This window comes from Betta splendens, chromosome 17 (assembly GCF_900634795.4).
Source record: "Betta splendens chromosome 17, fBetSpl5.4, whole genome shotgun sequence".
NCBI lineage: Eukaryota > Metazoa > Chordata > Actinopteri > Anabantiformes > Osphronemidae > Betta > Betta splendens.
In genome coordinates this window covers 9,595,189-9,613,890 of record NC_040897.2, presented here as the reverse complement: position 1 = coordinate 9,613,890, position 18,702 = coordinate 9,595,189, and the positions used below count along the sequence as shown (strand labels likewise).

Genomic DNA, 18,702 nt, shown 5'->3' with positions numbered 1-18,702 from the left:
TGTATTACGTTTCACTGCGGGGGTGCAGCTGACAATGTGCTGGATGTGTGGATCGGTACACATGCATGCGCTCGCATTGGACCGTCTCATGATAACTGCAAGCTGTGGAAGGGTCCCATCGACACACGACAATAATGGTTTTTAATTTGAGGCTGAGAACATCGACGATGAGATGAGCTGCGCACAAATGAGGCTACTGGGTTCAATTTTCTCCACTTAGTTTCAGGAAGGAAGGAGACGCCTCACTAACCATCACAATTTAATCTTGGAAACTTTTATTGGACCACAAAAGCAACACATCATAAGTTGATTTCACAAATTAGCACAGACGATGCAACAGATGCGCTGCATGAAGAAATGAATGACAGAGGTCTAAGCATGTTCTGGTACAATGTATAATATGGGGGTTATTTATGAAGAAGACAACATAATACTGGTCTGGTCCCACACAGCATCACAGCATCATGGCAGGTCTTGAGGTGCAGCTGACTGCTTGAGTTTCCGTCTTGATAAGACATCTGGCATGTCTGAAGAAGTCCTGCAATGCACCACAGCAGCACAGTGTCACACACAGAGAATGAATGGTGAAACTGATGCTGCTCCAAATACGAGCAGGGTTCTGTTTCACCACGTTCGAGGAGCAGAGACTTCAAGTAAACTGTTTTTACACGTTCACTGTGGAGTTTCACAAGCATCACACAATAAAACACATTCTTTTTTAATGAAGGTCACAATGTGTTTTGTATCGCACTGACCAACACACAGCGTTCCCAGCTGATGAATGATTTAAAATGACTTGACAGAAATCTATCCAGGTTGCTGTTACCATAACAACCACATCCAGAGTGACTGTGTGATTATGAAAAGGAGGTTATACCCTTTGAGATTCCTTCTCCTATAAATGAATAGACAGGCAACAAAGAACTTACTTTTAAATATTTAGCTGGTTTAAAAAATTTTAACTAATATTATTGACCTCCAAACAAACTGTTTAATATTATTATTATCACTGGCTCCATTCTCATACCCTTCATCTGCGTTGGTCTCAGCCGTCGGCCCACCCTCCACAAAGGTCCCCATACGACTCTTAGAGCGTTCCAGATTGAGTTGACTCTGAGTCACTGCAGAGCCACAAAAGAGCAGAGACAAGCACAGCCTCATACTGATCCCTGCATCATTCGACACCGTAGTGCATTGCTGTGTGGTGTAAGTGTGAATGTGTTATTGTTCAGATGTCACAGGTAATAAATAACTCTACGCGTGCAGACACGCGTCAGGTTCCCTGTCAGACACGGGCTCCGTGTCCAGCAGCTGAACACAATCCCACTGTGTGATACGCGATAGCCTCCATACGCACCTTCTCGTCTCAGCGCGTCGATGGGCTGCTCGGGAGCCGGGTTGGCGGGCGTGGGGTGCACTCGGAAGTTCCCTAGGAAGTCAAGAACTGTTCAGCCCAAATGTGTCATACACAAAAGAAAAAAACATTTCATTTATGTTGTGAGCGACTAAATTCAAGAGGTGCGTCATATTCATTGCATGATGAAATAACAGCTTGTTTAAGTGCAATTATTTTCACATTTCTTTAAACAAATATATTTTTTAAAAATAACAATAAAGGCTCGACAACTTACCGAAGGATGGGAGAATATGGTTGATATTCAGCCAGGCTTTTATGAAGGGATAGATTGATATGAGCAGACCTAAAAAGCAAGCCATAAATATTATGAGCAACAATCAGGTGGGCTGGTGGTATTCCCTAATCGTACATGTCTTGATAAAGTGCGCAATGCTTAACTGCAGCTATAAAGCAATATTGAACCGCGGGGCTTCGTGAGCCTCTCAGCGGCTCTGTGCTCCAGTGAGAGCTGGCATCAGGCCTTGGCAGGGCCTCGTGTTGCATGTCTGTGCTTAAAATGTCATGAAACTGCGGAAGGAGCGAGAAGAATCTGCCGAGAACACTCTGTTCACCCTCATTAGTCAGCTTGCGTGTTGGAGGAGGCATCGTGACATGCGGTATATGCTTCCTTCTCCTCAGTCACACTAACTGCACAGTACATGCCAGTGCTGCGTCTCCAGTTCAAAGCCCTGCTCTTTGCTCTTCCTCCTCGGCTGCCAGTGCGACGCGTCCGGTGATCGGCCGGTTCCAGTTACGCTGCCGTATCGGGTGATCACAGTGGAGCGCTGGTGGAAAATGTCACAGGCCACTGATCTTTCCCTTGGGGTTTTCACTTGGCTTGGGATTTCACAGGCATCACCAAAATTCATAATTGCAAGATTATATTTTTTGCGATTCTTAATTGTAACCGTAATAAGTAATTAAAAAGTAGAGACCATTGATATTCTATTAGCTTTCCAATAATTCATTTACAATGCCAATGCCAGCTACGCATTAGCAAATGAAAATCTACATTTACCAATTACTTTAACAGCAGGGGTCGATGCATTAAAGGCATTGAAACAGTTCATACCTCTCCCGCCGGTGGAGCATTCGTTTCGTGTCACACACCTACACTTACCGAGGCCGCCTGCTCCCAGGAAGATGCCCCCCACAGCATCAGCATCGCACTCCCTGGACACCCCGATGATGATGCAGCCCGCCACAATGCTGAGCAGGGCCGAGCCCACCCGTAGCCCATGGTACTCCCCGATACTGACGGAGTTCATTCAGCAGGTGGAGGCCCCCCCACATGCCCCACACGACAACACCCAAGACTACCGACGCTGCTCCTGTTAGACGGTGGTCATCCGCTGTCGTCTGCACGGCCGCATTGCTCCCTTGTTTCACTCTCTCTGACACAGAAACACTTTCTCTGGCTGAGGCTCCATCTCTATTCTCTGCTGCTCAAGACGTCTCATGCAACTTTAAAGACGGAGCTCTGGTTTCCATTGACGCCAAAAATTAGAGAGCCTGGAGAGCTGGCTCTTCAGACTGCAAATCTGATCACATGATCACAGCCCTTCTATCAGCGCTGGCATCAGGTATCAATGGAAGTCGCAAGCAACAAACATCTGCTCTTCTGTCAAAGACGCTTGCAATGCATCAAGTCACAGTAGTTTGAGTCCAAAGCCAGAGCATCAGTGAAGGGTGGGGAGAAAGAAAACACACATAAAAGTAGTTGCTACTGTGGGATTTGTCTGCGGTAGGAAATGTGCAGTGAAAGGTTTAGAAAGTCCTCTAAGGTGGGGGCCAGAGGCCATCCACAAAAGGCCGCAGTTGCCATAGGAATAGCATATCCATGGCAACAGAGGGAAAAGGAGGGTAAGAACGATTAACACTGGTGAATAGGATGACAAATAAACTTTCAGTGCAGTAGAGATTCAGTAACATTCTTTCTATCAGATCTTTCTGTACTTCCATACTGTTATTGATCAGTAATGCAAAAGCCTTAAACAGGTGGCATTTCTTTTTACTTTGCTGAATTTTCATCTGTACCCCTGTAGATTAGCTGCGCCATTAACCATTCAATGTATGACTTTATGTATGTAATGTTACACGTGTACCTAATTTTCAGACAGCAATTTTAGTTGACTGTGTTAGTGAAAATTCTCACTTTACTGAGTTTAGTTTAGTTGGCTGCAGAATGAATAAAAAACTTATGCGTTGGCCGGGAATCGAACCCGGGTCAACTGCTTGGAAGGCAGCTATGCTAACCACTATACCACCAACGCAACTTCTTGGACTAGAAAGTATTGTATATTGTATTGTATATTTTGTATACAGGGAAAAGGGGTTTAATGTTTATTTAAATAAACAGCCATGCAAAGCTTGAGAGGCTAAAGGGAGAGTGGAGGTGATAAAGTTCTCAAGGACCATGAAAAGAATGCTGGCCCGTACGGGGATCGAACCCGCGACCTTGGCGTTATTAGCACCACGCTCTAACCAACTGAGCTAACCGGCCACCGTCGCAATGCTACGGATCACTTTTAATTTGACGTACAATACTCCATTTGTATATAATCAAGTATAATGTGGTTTGCAACGGGATAGGTGCCTGAGTCGTTACAAATGTATGTGACTTTATTTAACCCTTAACTTATCCAAGTTTTTCTATGTGAAGTACTGCTTTTTGTAAATCAAAAAACACAAAAACGCGTTTATTTTCCATAAACTAAATAGTAGGAGGTTGGTTGGTTTTGGTTGTGACTGAGTTGAGGATATGCCAAAGGTTTAAAAAAATGGTTTGATATTTTACATTTTTACATTGACTATGTGTTTTAAGGCTTATAAAGCCTGTAGTAGACAGGCAATGACAGACCTCGTGGCGCAACGGTAGCGCGTCTGACTCCAGATCAGAAGGTTGCGTGTTCAAATCACGTCGGGGTCAAATGTTTTTACACATAAATTCATTTTTGAATGGTTCCCTGTTGGAATTGTTGAGAGCATACTGATCAGTTCTCGACATAATGTACTTTATTTAAACATCAAAAAAAATGTTTGTGATTCTACTCGATTTATTTATTCTGGATTTTTGACGTTCATATTGATGGACAAGTACGTTAGAGATAAAGAAAAAGGGAAAATGCATAATGCATTATGTTTGAAAAGAATTTCTTAAAATTAAAAACGTGGGCTCGTCCGGGATTTGAACCCGGGACCTCTCGCACCCTAAGCGAGAATCATACCCCTAGACCAACGAGCCAAGACATGAAATGCCATGTCCTACAGACATCAGAAAATACCTATTTAACAGAGTTATATATCTGTATGGTAAATGTACTTACTGTCAATAAAGATATTAATTAAATGTAATGCATAAATACAATTAAATCTTATAAAAATGAATTAGAGCCCTTTATATGCATTCTTTTAACAAATTCACTTACCTGAAGTCATATTTTGGGATGGAACTCCAGCAACGCCTATATCGTGTTGCTTCACCATTGTGTGAAATGGCCTGTTTGAGAGTGGCTGAAGTAGGTGAGGTGGCACCAGCCGATGATGGTACATGTGGTACATGAATAAACAGTGGATATGGATGTACCAGTACAACCTGTAAGTTCGGATCATGAGTCATCTTAGCCTGAAAATGAGAAATTTAGCACGTCAGGCTAACAAAGGTTGCGGCAACGCCAAAGGGTGGTGTCGTGCGCCTTGTGATCACTTTTTGCTTTGCTTGCTTTGTGCTTGTTAAAAATAATTTCGCGTCATGACAACTTCTAAAAAGTTGCTCCATCGTTTTCGTGTACCTGTTCGGAATAGGTCGGTTTATTATTATTATTATTATTATTATTATTATTATTATTATTATTATTATTATTATTATTATTATTATTATTATCATATTATGGTTGTTGTTGTTATCCGTGCTTTTACATTGAAATGTGAGACGCACATAACTTTGTTTATTATGTTGATGTTTTCTTGTTTATATACTTTCCTCTTTTACTTTTTATATGTTATTATCAGGTAATATTCTTCATTTAGACATTACTCCATAATAAAAGGCTAAATATAGGCTATTATATGTATATATATATATATATAACATAAACCTGAAAAATAAAGTTGTATTATTTACCGCGACAGTGTGTGAATATCAACAGTCAGCAAATCTGTTCATACGGGTTTTATCTGCTGTCATGTGACCGAAGCTCAGCCATCTTGTGGAAAACCAAGAGAGAGAGTGAGAGAGAGAGAGACCCTGAGAGCCCCACAACTCGCTTTACAAACCTTGTGCTTTCAGAACAAGCTGAGGTAAGACAGCCAAAGTTTAATACACTAGTAAAGACAAGTCTTACATTTGATTTAGACGTCATGTCAGCGAGGTATGTTTCTAGGAGCTAGAGAGACTTGAGATTGATTTAAAAGCCATCATGGTTATTTGGCCTTGGAGCACCGGAGTCTGGTGTCTCCTCGTGCGGGTCGAGGTCGTGACGAGTACGGGACGGTCTGACAAGGAAATGTTGTTGTGCAGTCAGGCTGCTCGCGAGGCCGCGTGTAGCTAGTTAGCTTACCTGTTAGCATGCTAAGGCACAAGTGTTGAGGGTAGGGATTAACTTGTGACAAATTAGTATGTCAGATGTAGCGTTTGGCAGTTCTCTAGTCGTATGTGTAACTAAATAAGCGCCAACACTTGTGTACAACACGATTCGGCTGTTTTAGTCATGTATGAGCAAACGCTGATAGCTAGGCAGTTGGCCAGTTGCAGCTAGCCGATTTGATAGCATAGCTATCGTTGGCCATAGGTGTGCTGGTCAGGGGAAATATTGCGGCGTGGAATCAACATGTGTGAAATGTTACATCATTGACAACTTATCTAGATCTTTAAACACCACCATAAGTTAATTGTCAACTTCTACATATCACCTAACATGTTGGCTAATGTCAGTTACCAACGTCTTGTAAATAGCTCAGGTAAGCATGCTACTTTATTTCACAGTTTTGCCAACTGCCATAAGAAGCGTATGTATCATTGGTAGCAGAGGATAAATTTCAGTCAATCAACAGTTTCTGGAAGCAGTGCATTTACATTTTAACACAACTGAGCAATATGTTAAATCTGTAGGGTTTGTAGCTAGCTAACTGTATCGTAGGTCGATCTGGCAAAGCTAACGTTAGCAGCTGTGCTCCTATTAAATCAAAGTTAACGTTGAATCGTTGAACTTTGCGATCTTTACGCCATAGCGATTTGAGTAAAAAAGATGCGTTAACTTCACCCCCCCCCCTTCAGCTGTTAACGGAATCCACATTGAATTAAAACGGGTTTAGCCAAACGCACAAAAGTTGTGTTGCGAACAAATCGGCCAATTGACAAGCAGTGGCTCGATGCATGTTCTAACCCACAGTTTCTAACAACGCAGCGTAAACGTTTGGCTTTTGTGGTAGATGTGCAAAGTTTGCGGCGAAGTTTCAATCACACCGATCGTGTTGCTGTAATTGTTGCTTTAACTGCCAACTTACACGTGGCTTGTCCCGACTCCCATATGGTCAGTGCTATTGTGAGGCTACTGTCGCCTTTAGTGGACGATATTGACGAAGCCCCGCTACGTTATAATTCGTCGTTTTCCAGTCTAGGTGTAAGGTAGAACTGGCAATGACGACACTCGTGTAAACAATTATCACCAGACATCCTGCTTTATAGTTTTTAACGTCTGCAGGAAAAGACACCTCCGTTGTCAATTACAGGTGTCTGATATACTCTGTGCAGGCAGGGAGACTGCCTAAAATAGCTCTAGCAGATTGAAATTGTACACTAGTTGTGCTCTAGTGGGATGGGCTGCGAATCCTAAGCAGTTGGAATACATGAAAGTAGCTGACAAAAACTTAACTACACAGTTTTCCCGAATTCTGTCAAGCACAAATATGGTGGATCATGTTTTCTAGTGAAATGCAGCGATGACTGTTAATTATATTTGTGTGAAACATAAAATAATGTACACTTAGTTTAATAAGTAGTAAACTGTATGTCATTTTCAAGAAACACTATAGGAAATGGAACTAGATTCTCGAGAGAGAAAGTAAATTCATCAGGTTGTAGCATGTGTCATAACCTCTTGTCATTCAAGCTTTAATTTTTTCTGTTTTTTTTTTTTGGTCTTGCTATTAGACTTGAGTTGTGTCACTCCATAATTTTTAAGTTGGACAACCCTAAAAAGTTAAGCAACTTTAGTTGTCTGTTGAGCAGTAATGACCTCATGAGGATCCAGGGACTTGGTTAGGATAATATGTATATGTTACAAATTGTGCGGGTTTTCTGGACTAATATAGACTAATAGACAGGGCAGTTTGTTATTGACATGATGCCATATGAACACAGTTTAATGTATGGTCCACTAGACTAAACTACCCTACTGGTATATGCTAGTCTACCAAATGTGCCACAAGAGGGAGTTTATAGTACTTTTGTTTTGTTTGGAAATACAGTTTGGATGCCTACCTTTTTATTTCCTTATTTTTAATACAATCCCTAAGAAAAAGAAATGTAAACAGTGTGTGGTACTAAACTTCTTTTCATCTGTTTTCATGTTTGAAGAACTTCAAGGAATCATGGCCGAAACCCAGACACTTAACTTTGGACCAGAATGGTAAATTCACTAGCATGAATTCATGATTAATCTTGGGTGGTAGAACTGGATTTCTGTCGAGGCCTGCTGTAGCTTTTTTACATACATGTTCAGACATGTCAGTTACCAGGTGTCCTCTGTCTCCCATCCCTCTTCTCCTTCTGTTCTTCCTATCCTTTTCCTTGTGCAGGCTCCGTGCCCTGTCCGGAGGTGGTGGCGGAGGTGGTGGAAGTAGCAATGCTATTGCTTCTCCACCCCTTTCACCTGCATTGCCAAAGTATAAACTTGCAGACTATCGCTATGGGAGAGAAGAGATGTTAGCACTTTATGTAAAGGATAACAAAGTGAGTATAACATTTCTGTCTATGAAGGTTTGCTGTCAACAATATTACCTAAAAAATACTGTTTACATTTTTTACAATGTAATAAACCAGCCTTTTTTAATCGGTCCAGCCAGTGACTTTATTTTTCTTCTCTAGATCCCTATAGATCTACATGATAAGGAGTTTCTTCCCATATTGCAAGAGGACCCCCTGCCACCTCTGGCACTTGTGTCATTTACAGAGGAAGAACAGGTAGGAATTTTTATCAAAAAGTTTGGTTACGATGCAACTTAAGACTGTCAACCGAAATAAAAAATATTTTACCTCTGCTGATATTTCATTCTATGTGATCCCCTCCCCTGTTTGTTTTGCAGAGAAATTTTTCCATGTCTGTAAACAGTGCAGCAGTAATGAGACTGACAGGGCGAGGAGGCGGTCCAATACCGGCACCAAGAGGCCGAAGTACCTCAAGGGGTAGAGGTATGAACTGAACTACAACCATGCTTATACTATGTTGCGTTCTAATTTCAGTGATCTGTAGTTTATACTCACCTTTTCACAATCATAACTGCAAACTGTTTAAATGCCGTTGAAGATAAAACTGGAAGTCAGTGCTCTGTCTTCACAAACACACTCAAAACCACCCATAGGCGTCATCCAGTTAGTAAAAAAAAATGCTTTCTGTGGTTTCATCTGCGGGCAAAAAACAGGAAAAGGTGTTCTGTTTTTAAAGTTGTTTAAGTACCTTGCAGACGTTTTGGTACAAATTCTTAGTATCGCTTTTCAAAATTTAATCATTATTGTGCTGAGTAATTTTCTGTGCTGTTATCGGTTTGTTTATGCTACTTTATGTTACACTGGAATTCTGTCTTTAGCATCTCTATTTGGATGCATCATTCTTTTTGTTTTCAGGCAGAGGAAGAGGAGATGGAGGGTTTTACCAAAGAAGTTTTGATGATGTGGAAGGTTTCGGTCGTGGAGCAAGGGAGATGCATCGTTCCCAGAGCTGGGAAGAAAGGTACCACACAGGCATGAAAATTCTAGGTTCAAGAAGTAAATCTGAGTTTAAGTTCATAACTAATATGTTTTAGTTGTAACTTTATCTAATAGGGGCTTGTTTTACTTAACAGGGGAGACAGGAGGTTTGAAAAGCCAGGTCGAAAAGAACCAGGTTTGTGTTAAAGTTAGTTTTTCTGATAATCGGTGTATGATTTACTCGCATACATTTACTGATTGTTGCTCTTTGGTTTTTGAATCTTTCAGATGTTGTTCCAGGACATTTTCAAATTAATCACAGTAAGTTTGCCTTTTCAATAAGTTTATTCCAAATTCTGAACCGGCAGTACTAAATGTTGAGTATTTTTTAAAATTATTCCCCTATACTTTTTCTAGTTCGAGGAAACTACGAGGATGCTGGGACAGGGCTGCCAAGGAAGCACGATTTCACACGCTCGGAGAGCGAGAACTGGCGTATGTCTCGTGATGAACAGAATGGTGAGGATGATGATGGGGGCTGGCGTCTGGCAGGTTCTCGACGGGACAGTGCCCTGTGGTGCCCCCCCAGCCCAGGTGGGCACTGCAATGACCACAATTCTAATACATATATTTAAAGAAATAACTGTGTTAGAATTGTTACATTTATCCCAGATACATTTATTATTAATATATGTATCTTTGATAAATGTGTTTGTGGTACATTGGCCTGTTTGTGTGGTATGACTTGCTTTAAATAAGATGAACTGTTTGTTTTCCACTCATTGTAGTGTACAGGAACATGGGTTTTTTTTATTATACAAATGTTGGTTAAAGGGTTTTCTGGAGTGCAACATTTTTCCTGATTTAGTTAAAAAATAAAAATCTCACTGGAGTCAAAAAGGTAACTGCTGGTCTTAGTTGAACTCACTAAGACTGTTTGTACAATGCAAACTATTTAACATTCACTTTAGATGGGCCTCGTTCAGCAGGGTGGCGGGAATACCCGGACCAACGTCGCCGTTTTCCATTTGATGCTAGAGAAGATGAACGTGGATACAGAAGACCACGGTCAGGCAGCGGCAGCCTGGAGGACGAGCGGGACAGCTTGCCAGAGTGGTGTCTGGAGGACGCAGATGAAGAGGCAGGCACCTTCGACTCATCGGGGGCCTTTCTTTCACTCAAAGTAAGAGACCTCAGAAGAACTGAAATTAAATTGTCATTGTCATTAAATTGTCATCATTCTCACTCGATGTTAGAACCACATACATTGTTTCTGTAATTGTGTTCCTTTTTGTGTTACCAGAAAGCCTCTAAAGAGCCAATCCTAGAAGAGGCAGAGCTTGACTTCAGACCCCTGGAAGAGTGTGAGGAGGTCCGGGAAGAGGAAGACAGTAAGCCCAAAGAGACCAAAGAAACAGAGACAGAGGCAAAAAGAGAACTTGACCGAAAAGGTAAGTCACTATTCATTGTTAATACAAGTGAGTACGATGTTTAAGTTTTGTGTATTATTGATACAGACATACATTTTCTAAATGAATGGAAACTTGTAATTTGAGTCTTTTTTTTTTCAGAGCTGGCCAGAGTGTCTGAAGAGACTCCACCTGTTGCTCCACCTGCTGCAACCCCAGTGTCAGAGCCACTGGTTCCTGCTCAATCTTTGCCCCCGAGCCAACCTAGCAGAACAGAAGAAATGGAGAGGACAGCTGAACGGCAGCCACCATTGGAGCACAATCCAGAGCCCTGCAAAGTCTCCCTGCATGTTCCCATGTCTAACAGCATGCTGGACTCACTACCCATGACCCACATATCTACCACTCTCCCAGGTGTGCTTTACATTTTCCATGTACAGCTAAATGCATTTGGTTATACATAACATAGAACCCAACTAAAAGCTGCTGTTTCTATGTACTCCTCCCCACAGAAGTATCTGCTCCATCTCCCATCATTCAGATCCCACAACAAAAGCATGTGGACGTTTCTGTGGCAATAAACAATCCTTTGCCGTTCACTTCAAGCATAATAGGACCTATTGGCAGGCCCTCCGCTGTCTCACATGACACCGATGAAGACGAGGGACTGAAGCACTTTGAGCAGGTACTTTGGGAAAACCTTATACTTGTTATTGTAATTACTTGTTTCCTATTAGTTGTCCAAATGTTTTACATAGAATCCAGACTAATTAGTCGAGATGATTCATAGTAGGCAGCTTACAGAAACAAAAAGAAATCACAAAACATGAACTTTAAAACCCAAAGGTTGCCATTCAGTATACACATCCAACTGAGGCATCCCTGATACTTTAGGATATACTGTTCTAGGTCATCTAATGTCATTTAAATGTGTTTCTCCAGGAGGCGGAAAAGATGGTAGCTTACCTACAAGATGGTGTGTTGGATGATGACCAACTGGGGGCCAAAACATCAGAGAAGCCCAAGCCTTCAGGTCTGCCACTCACCCATGAAGCTGCTCTCAAGTGGTTCTACAAAGACCCCCAGGGGGAAATACAGGGTGAGACTGGAAGCAAGTTCATGTCCTCCAAATGTGACATAAGTGATATATTCATTGGCCATATCTCTTATTAATTCCCAGCTTTTTTGTGCCACTTTAGGTCCATTCAGTAACCATGAGATGACTGAGTGGTTTCAGGCTGGTTACTTCACCATGTCTTTACTGGTCAAAAGAGGATGTGATGAATTATTTCAGCCTCTGGGGGAAATCATGAAGATCTGGGGCAGGGTTCCATTTACCCCAGGCCCCGCACCTCCACCTTTACAGGTATGTGTATGCAGAATGGGACAAGATGGTTTTATTTTGTGGTATTTCCTGTCTTTGCGAAATTACCAGACTTGGCAGTTTATTGTGAACATTCTTCTTTTTATATATGTTTTTCAAAACAGTGCAGATTCAGTTTTCTTTCCTTGCTAGTACCGTCCATTTTGTGGTCACAAAAATATTATTACTAGTAGGGCTGCAACAAAAAAATGATAATGATCAATGATGAAAATTGATCAGTACTGATTTGGCGCTATCAATTAGTCAGCTGCTCATTTTACGGCGCAGTGTGATTGCAAAATAATGCAGCCGCTGATGAAATACCTGAGAAAACAAACCAAGCGGCCACAGGAGAAAGGCTGCGCCCTAATCTCTATGTGAGCGTTAAATATTAAACAAAGACAACATTAAGCTGCAAGTCCTACAAAGTTCAGCTGGTGGTTTGTAAATACTACAGCGACACAGGAGAACGTAAGAATGAAACACTGGTGTCCCGGATGTAGCAGCGGTAACAATCCCTGTTTATCCATCATCTCATCGCTACACAGTGATGAAGAGCGCTACCACAGAACAGCGCAACTTAAACAGCGAAGGCACTAAATCTAAAAGCAGCATCAAAATATGACGACATGGATTTTAGTGGTTGTCACTGTTGCCTCCGAGCCAGAAGGAGTCCAGGAGTCTCTGGAGTTTACACATTCTCCCTTGTCTTTGTGGGTTTTCGCCCACAGTCAGGTTGGAGCTGCTGCAGATCTTCACATTGGAACAAAACTCTATGCTTGCTTTGTTTATTAATATTTTGGATGTTAAAGAATTATTATTCAAATGCTGGATTTTGTGTTTTGTTTGAGATTTAAAGAGTCAAAATCAAAATTTATGATAAGGAATTTCTGTTAAGCAAGACATTTAATAATATATAACTAACTACTAGATTACTGAGGTCAACAGGGGCAGCAGATCAAACTGAGAAGACGGTGTAAGAACGCCCTCTGCTGGAGATAAACAACATCAGACTGCTTCTACACAGATTTTCAGATTTGAGCAAATGTTTGATATTTTAGTAGTGACAGTTTTGCTATGGGAGCACGTAAAATGTACAAAATGGATAGCAGATAAAATAAATTAATAAAGCAAATAAAATAAAGACCATAACCAGCTCAATGTACTGTGGCATAAAAGCAGGTTTGTGCAAATATGAACATTTTGATTGTTTACAAAAAGATTCTACCGGTCTTCAGCTTCACTTGTTGAAATCTAGACTCATGACATGAACCCAACACACAATTGTGGCTTTGTTTTGGTTGTTGGAATGTGATGATTTATCAGTCTTTGTCTCTCATGTTATCGTGATGTAGAGTGATGGTGATCAAGAGAGGTTGAAGAGGCACCAGGAGCTTACTGCTCTCAATCTTTACCAGTTACAGCAGCTCCAGTTTCAATACCTCCTCAGGTACGTCAGTGTTGATGGTGATGTCTGCCACACTTCTTTTTTTTTTTTTAAAGTGATGTTAATACAATATTGGTATAGACCGAACACTGAACCACGTTTTTTAGAGTCCTTATTAAATTATCAAAAACTGATGAAGTGCAAATAACTGACCTTTTACTGAAACTTATTAAAACTTTCTGTCTTTCCTAAAATGTCTCTCCTACACCTGGCTTCTTCCATGCAGGCAGCAATATGCTCAGGCGCTGGCCCAGCAGAAAGCTGCAATTCTTAGCTCAGCTCCGCTTCAACAGCAGCAGCAACACCAACAGCAGATCAACCTGCTTTTACAGCAATACCAGGCACTCAAAATAAGGTTGATAATATTCTCATTCTTGAACACAATCTAATTGCATGTACCCATGTTGATTTACAGGCTTTAAATTTCAACCTTGCATGAATTCTTCAAATGTTTCTTAATTTTAAAGAGCGTCTGAGAGCCTCCTACCTCCTGTTACCCGGTCCCTATCTGTCCCCGACTCTGGTTCTGTGTGGGAAATGCAGAACTCATCCTCTCAGGCTTCCTGTACTCCAAATATTCAACAAGCTGCCCCAAGTAGTGAGTTGATACCTTCTGGGACTTGTGTATTTAATATGGTTTCTTTGTTATGGAAATTATAATAATCATCATTCTAATATTCCCAACAGCGTGGGATGGCAGCAGTGTGTGGGATTTACCTATAGACTCAATGGCTCAGGCTCCAACCATTGAGCAAATGCAACAGTTAGATAAGGCGAGGACTGCAAAGGTAAACAGCTTATGCAGTTGTTCATGGTGTAAACATGTATGTCGACCTAATTATGTGTCGGGTTTGATAAAATACATTTGGCCCAAGTTTCTAAGGAGTGACCATTTATTGTTTGTTTGTGTTAATGCTTAGAGGTGTTGTAGCTAGCTACACATAAAGATACATGGTTTGCATGCTTAGATTTTATTTTATTTTTTTTACCTTCATGTAACAGCTGGAACTGGAGAGGCGAGAGGCAGAAATGAGAGCCAAAAGGGAAGAAGAGGAAAGGAAACGGCTGGACGAGGCTTTGAGGGCTCGCCAGGAGGAAGAACGAAAACGCTTGGAAGAGGAGGAGCTGGCAAGGCAAAAACAGGTGAAGTGAATCCTATCAATCTCAAGCACCTGAGCTAACGTGATGTTGTTTCTTACTGAGGCTGTCCCACGATTGTAAAACTTTAGGAGGAGGCTTTAAGGCGGCAGCAGGAGCAAGAGGAGGCACAGCGCAGGAAAAAAGAGGAGGAGGAGAGACTGGCACAGGAGGAGGCTCGCCGAAGAATAGAGGAGCGGAGGAGAGAAGAGGAGGAGAAAAAGAAACGAGAAGAGTTCCTTCGCAAACAAGTAAGCCAGCAAACTTTTAAAATATGTCTCTTCATTTTTAGATGTGTCTCCTTAATTGTATACTTGAATAAAGGAGGAGGAGCGCAGAAAGCAGGAAGAACTTGAAGCACTAAGGAAGCGTGAGGAGGAGAAGCGGGCAGAGGAAGAGGCAGCTGCTGCAGCGGCAGCTGCTCTGGCCCAGCAGCAGCAGGAGGAACAAAAGAGGAGAGAGCAGGAGGCCCAAAGACAGCAGGAACTGCAGCGACAGAGGCAACAGCAACAGGAGGCCCTCAGGAGACTGCAGCAACAGCAGCAGCAGCAGCAACAGCTTGCACAGATGAAGGTAAGCATTACCTTACCAACAATTAGGCAGCAAAAGTTAAAGGTAAAATGTATTTAAAAGTGATAAGAGTTTACACTTTTTATTTTTAGCTTCCATCCTCTTCAAAGTGGGGCCAGCAATCTGGCAACTCTGTAAACCAGACCCATAACACCCTATCGCTGGCTGAGATCCAGAAAGTGGAAGAGGAGAGAGAGCGACAGGCGCGGGAGGAGGTACACGTGGCAATCAACAGCTGTTTGGCTGTGTTATTTGTGTTACTATTCATGATATAGGAACTGTTTCCTTACTGTATTACACCTAATGTGATGTTGTGCATTAGTAAATATAACACTAATTCTAATTCCGGTCCCATGTGATTGGGGTTTTCCCCAACAGCAGCGACGGCAGCAACAAGAGCTCCTGAAGCTCCAGCAGCAGCAGGCCCTGCAGCTGGCTCAACACCCTCAAAGCAAGCTCTCTGGTTGGGGAAATGTAGCCAAGCAGGCACCCGTTACCAAGTCTTTACTGGAGATTCAGAAGGAGGAAGCCCAACAGATGAAACAGCGAAAGGAGCAACAGCAGCAGCAGCAACAGCAGCAACAGCCACAACATCCCACCGTCACCCAACAGACCCGCCCTCAGAACAGAACCGTATGTGTCTGTACATGTGTTTTGGAAGTTATTTGTAGAACAGTTTCTTTAACATCATGATTAGAATATGATTATTATGATAATTGATTGGTCCAGTTTTTGCAAGGTATTTTACAGACCAATTTAACTGTTCGTCAACACTATTGCTCTATTTTCACAGACATCTCTAAACAGCTCTGTGTGGGGGTCTGTCAACACCAGCACCTGCACTAACTGGGGTTCAGACAGTATCTGGGGGGACACTCACAACTCTAACATGGGCTTCTGGGACGAGGCTGTGAAAGAGGCTGTTCAGCAACAGCCCCCCCCAACCAGGAAAAGTAACGCGCAGAAGAACAACAAAGGCAACGCCAACCTCAGGTATTAAGTCTTGGTCACAAGCTTTGATGGAAAAACAGGCTTTTTACTGTCAAGGACTAATGAGTAACACAGATCTTTAACTTTCATGTGTTCCGCACATGAAGTAATTCTATGGGTGGGCGTGCCAACAAGAAAGTAGAAGAGGAGGAGAAGCTGCTAAAGTTATTCCAAGGGGTCAGTAAAAGCCAACAGGACACGTTCATGCAGTGGTGCGAGCAAACTCTGCACACCCTCAACACAGCCAACAACCTGGATGGTAAGTCCTGCCGTCTAGCAAAGACACGCCTCCACAAGTATTGATGGAATATTTCTGGATGGCAAACTCACAAATACTCTGTTTTGCTCTGCCAGTTCCTACGTTTGCAGGCTTTCTGAAAGAGGTGGACTCTCCATATGAGGTGCATGACTACGTCAGGGCCTATCTGGGGGACACGCCAGAGGCCAAAGACTTTGCCAAGCAATTTCTGGAACGTCGAGCTAAACAGAACGCTAACCAACAGAAACCGACACAGCAAAACCAACAGCAAACCCTCAAACAGCAGCAGGTGAGCAAGTTCGAGTGTTATCAGTTTTTTCGTCCGTTGCTCCCTGAAATTTTTTGATTTCATCCTATGTTTTTGCCACATGTCTGCTGAACTGCTTTTCTATTTGATGCCTATTTTCATTATTCTCTCTCTCAGGATTCCGTTTGGGGTGGAACAGGATCTTCATCACTCTACCAGTCGAATCACTCGAGTGGTCAGCAGCAGCAGCAGCAGCAACAGCAGCGCTTTGAAACCGTCACCTCAGGGAAGAAGAAAAAGAAGCAGAAGATGGTCCGCGCAGACCCGAGCCTTCTAGGTGAGACTCCTGGATGTGGGAAACCTTTTGGTGACGTGCTGCTGTCATTGCATCTTATCTGCTATTTAACACTCGTCCTTTTCAATCTCTAGGGTTTTCTGTAAATGCGTCGTCTGAGAGATTGAATATGGGAGAGATTGAGACTCTGGAGGACTTTTAAGGGACTGCAGCCAAGCAGACACCACTGACTGTATCCAGTTTGAACAGCAGCTGTGTGACCCAGACTTCCACCCAACCCCCGACTGCTTCCACCACTTTCACCTTTGTTTTCTATTACCCTTTTATCAGATTTAATCTGGTACTCCCACAAAAATCCCAAATTGTGAACAAACAGGGATCACAAAGGCAGGATGTGTGTCTTTGCTTTTGCAAATGAAGCAGTAATCTGAAACAAACCCTTGAGAGGAACGGACTGGAGACACTGGCCAATGAAACATTTAACAAGCAATCTGGAGAAACGCTGCACATAATTAGGTGCTTCTTGGCATCAGTTGCTCTGCACCCAGTAATGTCCCAAGGTACAAAGTCACACTCTCAGCAAATTAGACATTTAAGTGTGGATTCATGGCTGGGGTTTTATGGGAAAGCTCAGAGAATATATCCATTGTTTTTGTTTTATTTATTGAAAGTTTTGCCCTTATCCTCCAACTTCCCACCTCCTTTTGCCCCTTTCTGCTGGGTGTTCATGGATATTGACAGCAAGCTAGAGCTCAAGGATTCGTGCCCACTTATGTCCTGTTTTAAGGACATCTTCAAAAGTTCCAAGTAGTTATCTATTTCTTGTAAAATACTAGGCTGTTTAAAGAATAAACTTTCAACTCTGCATCTGTATTATAATATATAAAAATGATCTGCAGGAGTCGTACTTTTTTATTACGGTATGAAATAATAAAACAGTCGGATGTGTGGGCTGTTTACGCCTGTGTCTGAACTCAACAACCCACATGCACACTGCAGTCAGTCACATCTTACAAAGGTAGGACCGGGCTAAACAAACAGTCACCGATCACCAGAGAACCTGAGTGAAGCTGGGTACCAAGATTTAAACAAGCGTAATGAACCTTAGTCATTTCAAAATGTGCCTTTCCTAGTAATCTGCTCCTTAGAACTTTCTTTTTTCTTTTGTCTGGACAATGTCTGACAAGTAGAAGGAAGTAAAAGCTTGTCCTAGATGCATGTGTTGTAGGATTTGTCACAAAAAGGAAGTAAAACAGCAGTACAATCAAATGAAGAGCAACATTTGTAACCACATACACAGATCAACACTTAACAATGGCAAAACCTCCAATTACACTGGCTTGACCAAGGTGCCTTTTAGCGATACACCCCTACCCTTCTAGAATCTTTTAGCGTATTTTAGAGCATTGTAAAGTCTAATACAGCTTGAAATCGGCTCCGTTAAATAGATGCTTTAGCATGTTTGCTACAAACACTCCTGTACTCCTCCTTTCAGTCCTGACGTTTCCATATTTGCAACAGGAGCTTGTGTTGCCATCAAGCGCTCCCAAATGTTTTCCCCTCACACCCAACTATGTAGCCGGAGGAGTTTGGGGCGGGCGGACCCTGCGATCCTCACAAAGTCCACACTGTCCAGACACCACCTCTGCCCCCCCCCCCCCCCCCCCCCCCCCCCCCCCCCCC

At 42.3% G+C, this 18,702-nt stretch overlaps 2 protein-coding genes and 4 non-coding genes across 16 annotated transcripts; 2 read left to right on the top strand and 4 right to left on the bottom strand.

Annotated features, from left to right (window-relative positions):
• Positions 1 to 252: 252 nt before the first annotated feature.
• On the bottom strand, positions 253 to 7,021 carry kncn (kinocilin). 3 transcript variants are annotated; one of them, XM_029132340.1, is made up of 6 exons: positions 6,902 to 7,021; positions 4,825 to 5,021; positions 1,632 to 1,700; positions 1,358 to 1,429; positions 1,028 to 1,121; positions 253 to 538 (listed from the first exon to the last, which is right to left on the bottom strand). In XM_029132340.1, exons 2-6 carry the CDS (start codon positions 5,006 to 5,008, stop codon positions 463 to 465), a joined length of 495 nt encoding a protein of 164 aa, XP_028988173.1. In that variant the 5' UTR covers positions 5,009 to 5,021; positions 6,902 to 7,021; the 3' UTR covers positions 253 to 462. The 3 variants fall into 3 exon arrangements, with proteins under 3 accessions (XP_028988173.1, XP_028988174.1, XP_028988175.1); XM_029132341.3 differs by lacking the exon at positions 6,902 to 7,021 and having other exon boundaries at positions 4,825 to 5,089; XM_029132342.3 differs by lacking the exons at positions 4,825 to 5,021; positions 6,902 to 7,021 and adding an exon at positions 2,517 to 4,766.
• Positions 3,598 to 3,669, bottom strand: trnag-ucc (transfer RNA glycine (anticodon UCC)). The gene has a single exon. It is a non-coding gene; the product is annotated as a tRNA-Gly (tRNA).
• trnai-aau (transfer RNA isoleucine (anticodon AAU)) lies at positions 3,826 to 3,899 on the bottom strand. The gene has a single exon. It is a non-coding gene; the product is annotated as a tRNA-Ile (tRNA).
• On the top strand, positions 4,254 to 4,325 carry trnaw-cca (transfer RNA tryptophan (anticodon CCA)). The gene has a single exon. It is a non-coding gene; the product is annotated as a tRNA-Trp (tRNA).
• Positions 4,569 to 4,640, bottom strand: trnap-agg (transfer RNA proline (anticodon AGG)). Its single transcript has one exon. It is a non-coding gene; the product is annotated as a tRNA-Pro (tRNA).
• Positions 5,561 to 17,967, top strand: gigyf2 (GRB10 interacting GYF protein 2). 9 transcript variants are annotated; one of them, XM_029132282.2, is made up of 29 exons: positions 5,561 to 5,695; positions 7,974 to 8,025; positions 8,195 to 8,348; positions 8,484 to 8,579; positions 8,702 to 8,807; positions 9,240 to 9,345; positions 9,458 to 9,498; positions 9,591 to 9,623; positions 9,720 to 9,896; positions 10,274 to 10,485; positions 10,606 to 10,753; positions 10,874 to 11,125; positions 11,224 to 11,396; positions 11,654 to 11,810; positions 11,911 to 12,077; positions 13,430 to 13,524; positions 13,748 to 13,876; positions 13,989 to 14,119; positions 14,209 to 14,309; positions 14,524 to 14,664; positions 14,751 to 14,909; positions 14,983 to 15,231; positions 15,321 to 15,443; positions 15,607 to 15,861; positions 16,022 to 16,221; positions 16,326 to 16,477; positions 16,573 to 16,766; positions 16,902 to 17,061; positions 17,154 to 17,967. In XM_029132282.2, exons 2-29 carry the CDS (start codon positions 7,988 to 7,990, stop codon positions 17,219 to 17,221), a joined length of 4,017 nt encoding a protein of 1,338 aa, XP_028988115.1. In that variant the 5' UTR covers positions 5,561 to 5,695; positions 7,974 to 7,987; the 3' UTR covers positions 17,222 to 17,967. The 9 variants fall into 9 exon arrangements, with proteins under 9 accessions (XP_028988115.1, XP_028988117.1, XP_028988112.1 ...); XM_029132284.3 differs by lacking the exon at positions 5,561 to 5,695 and adding an exon at positions 5,744 to 5,766; XM_029132279.3 differs by lacking the exon at positions 5,561 to 5,695 and adding an exon at positions 5,925 to 6,355 and having other exon boundaries at positions 15,610 to 15,861.
• Positions 17,968 to 18,702: the final 735 nt, after the last annotated feature.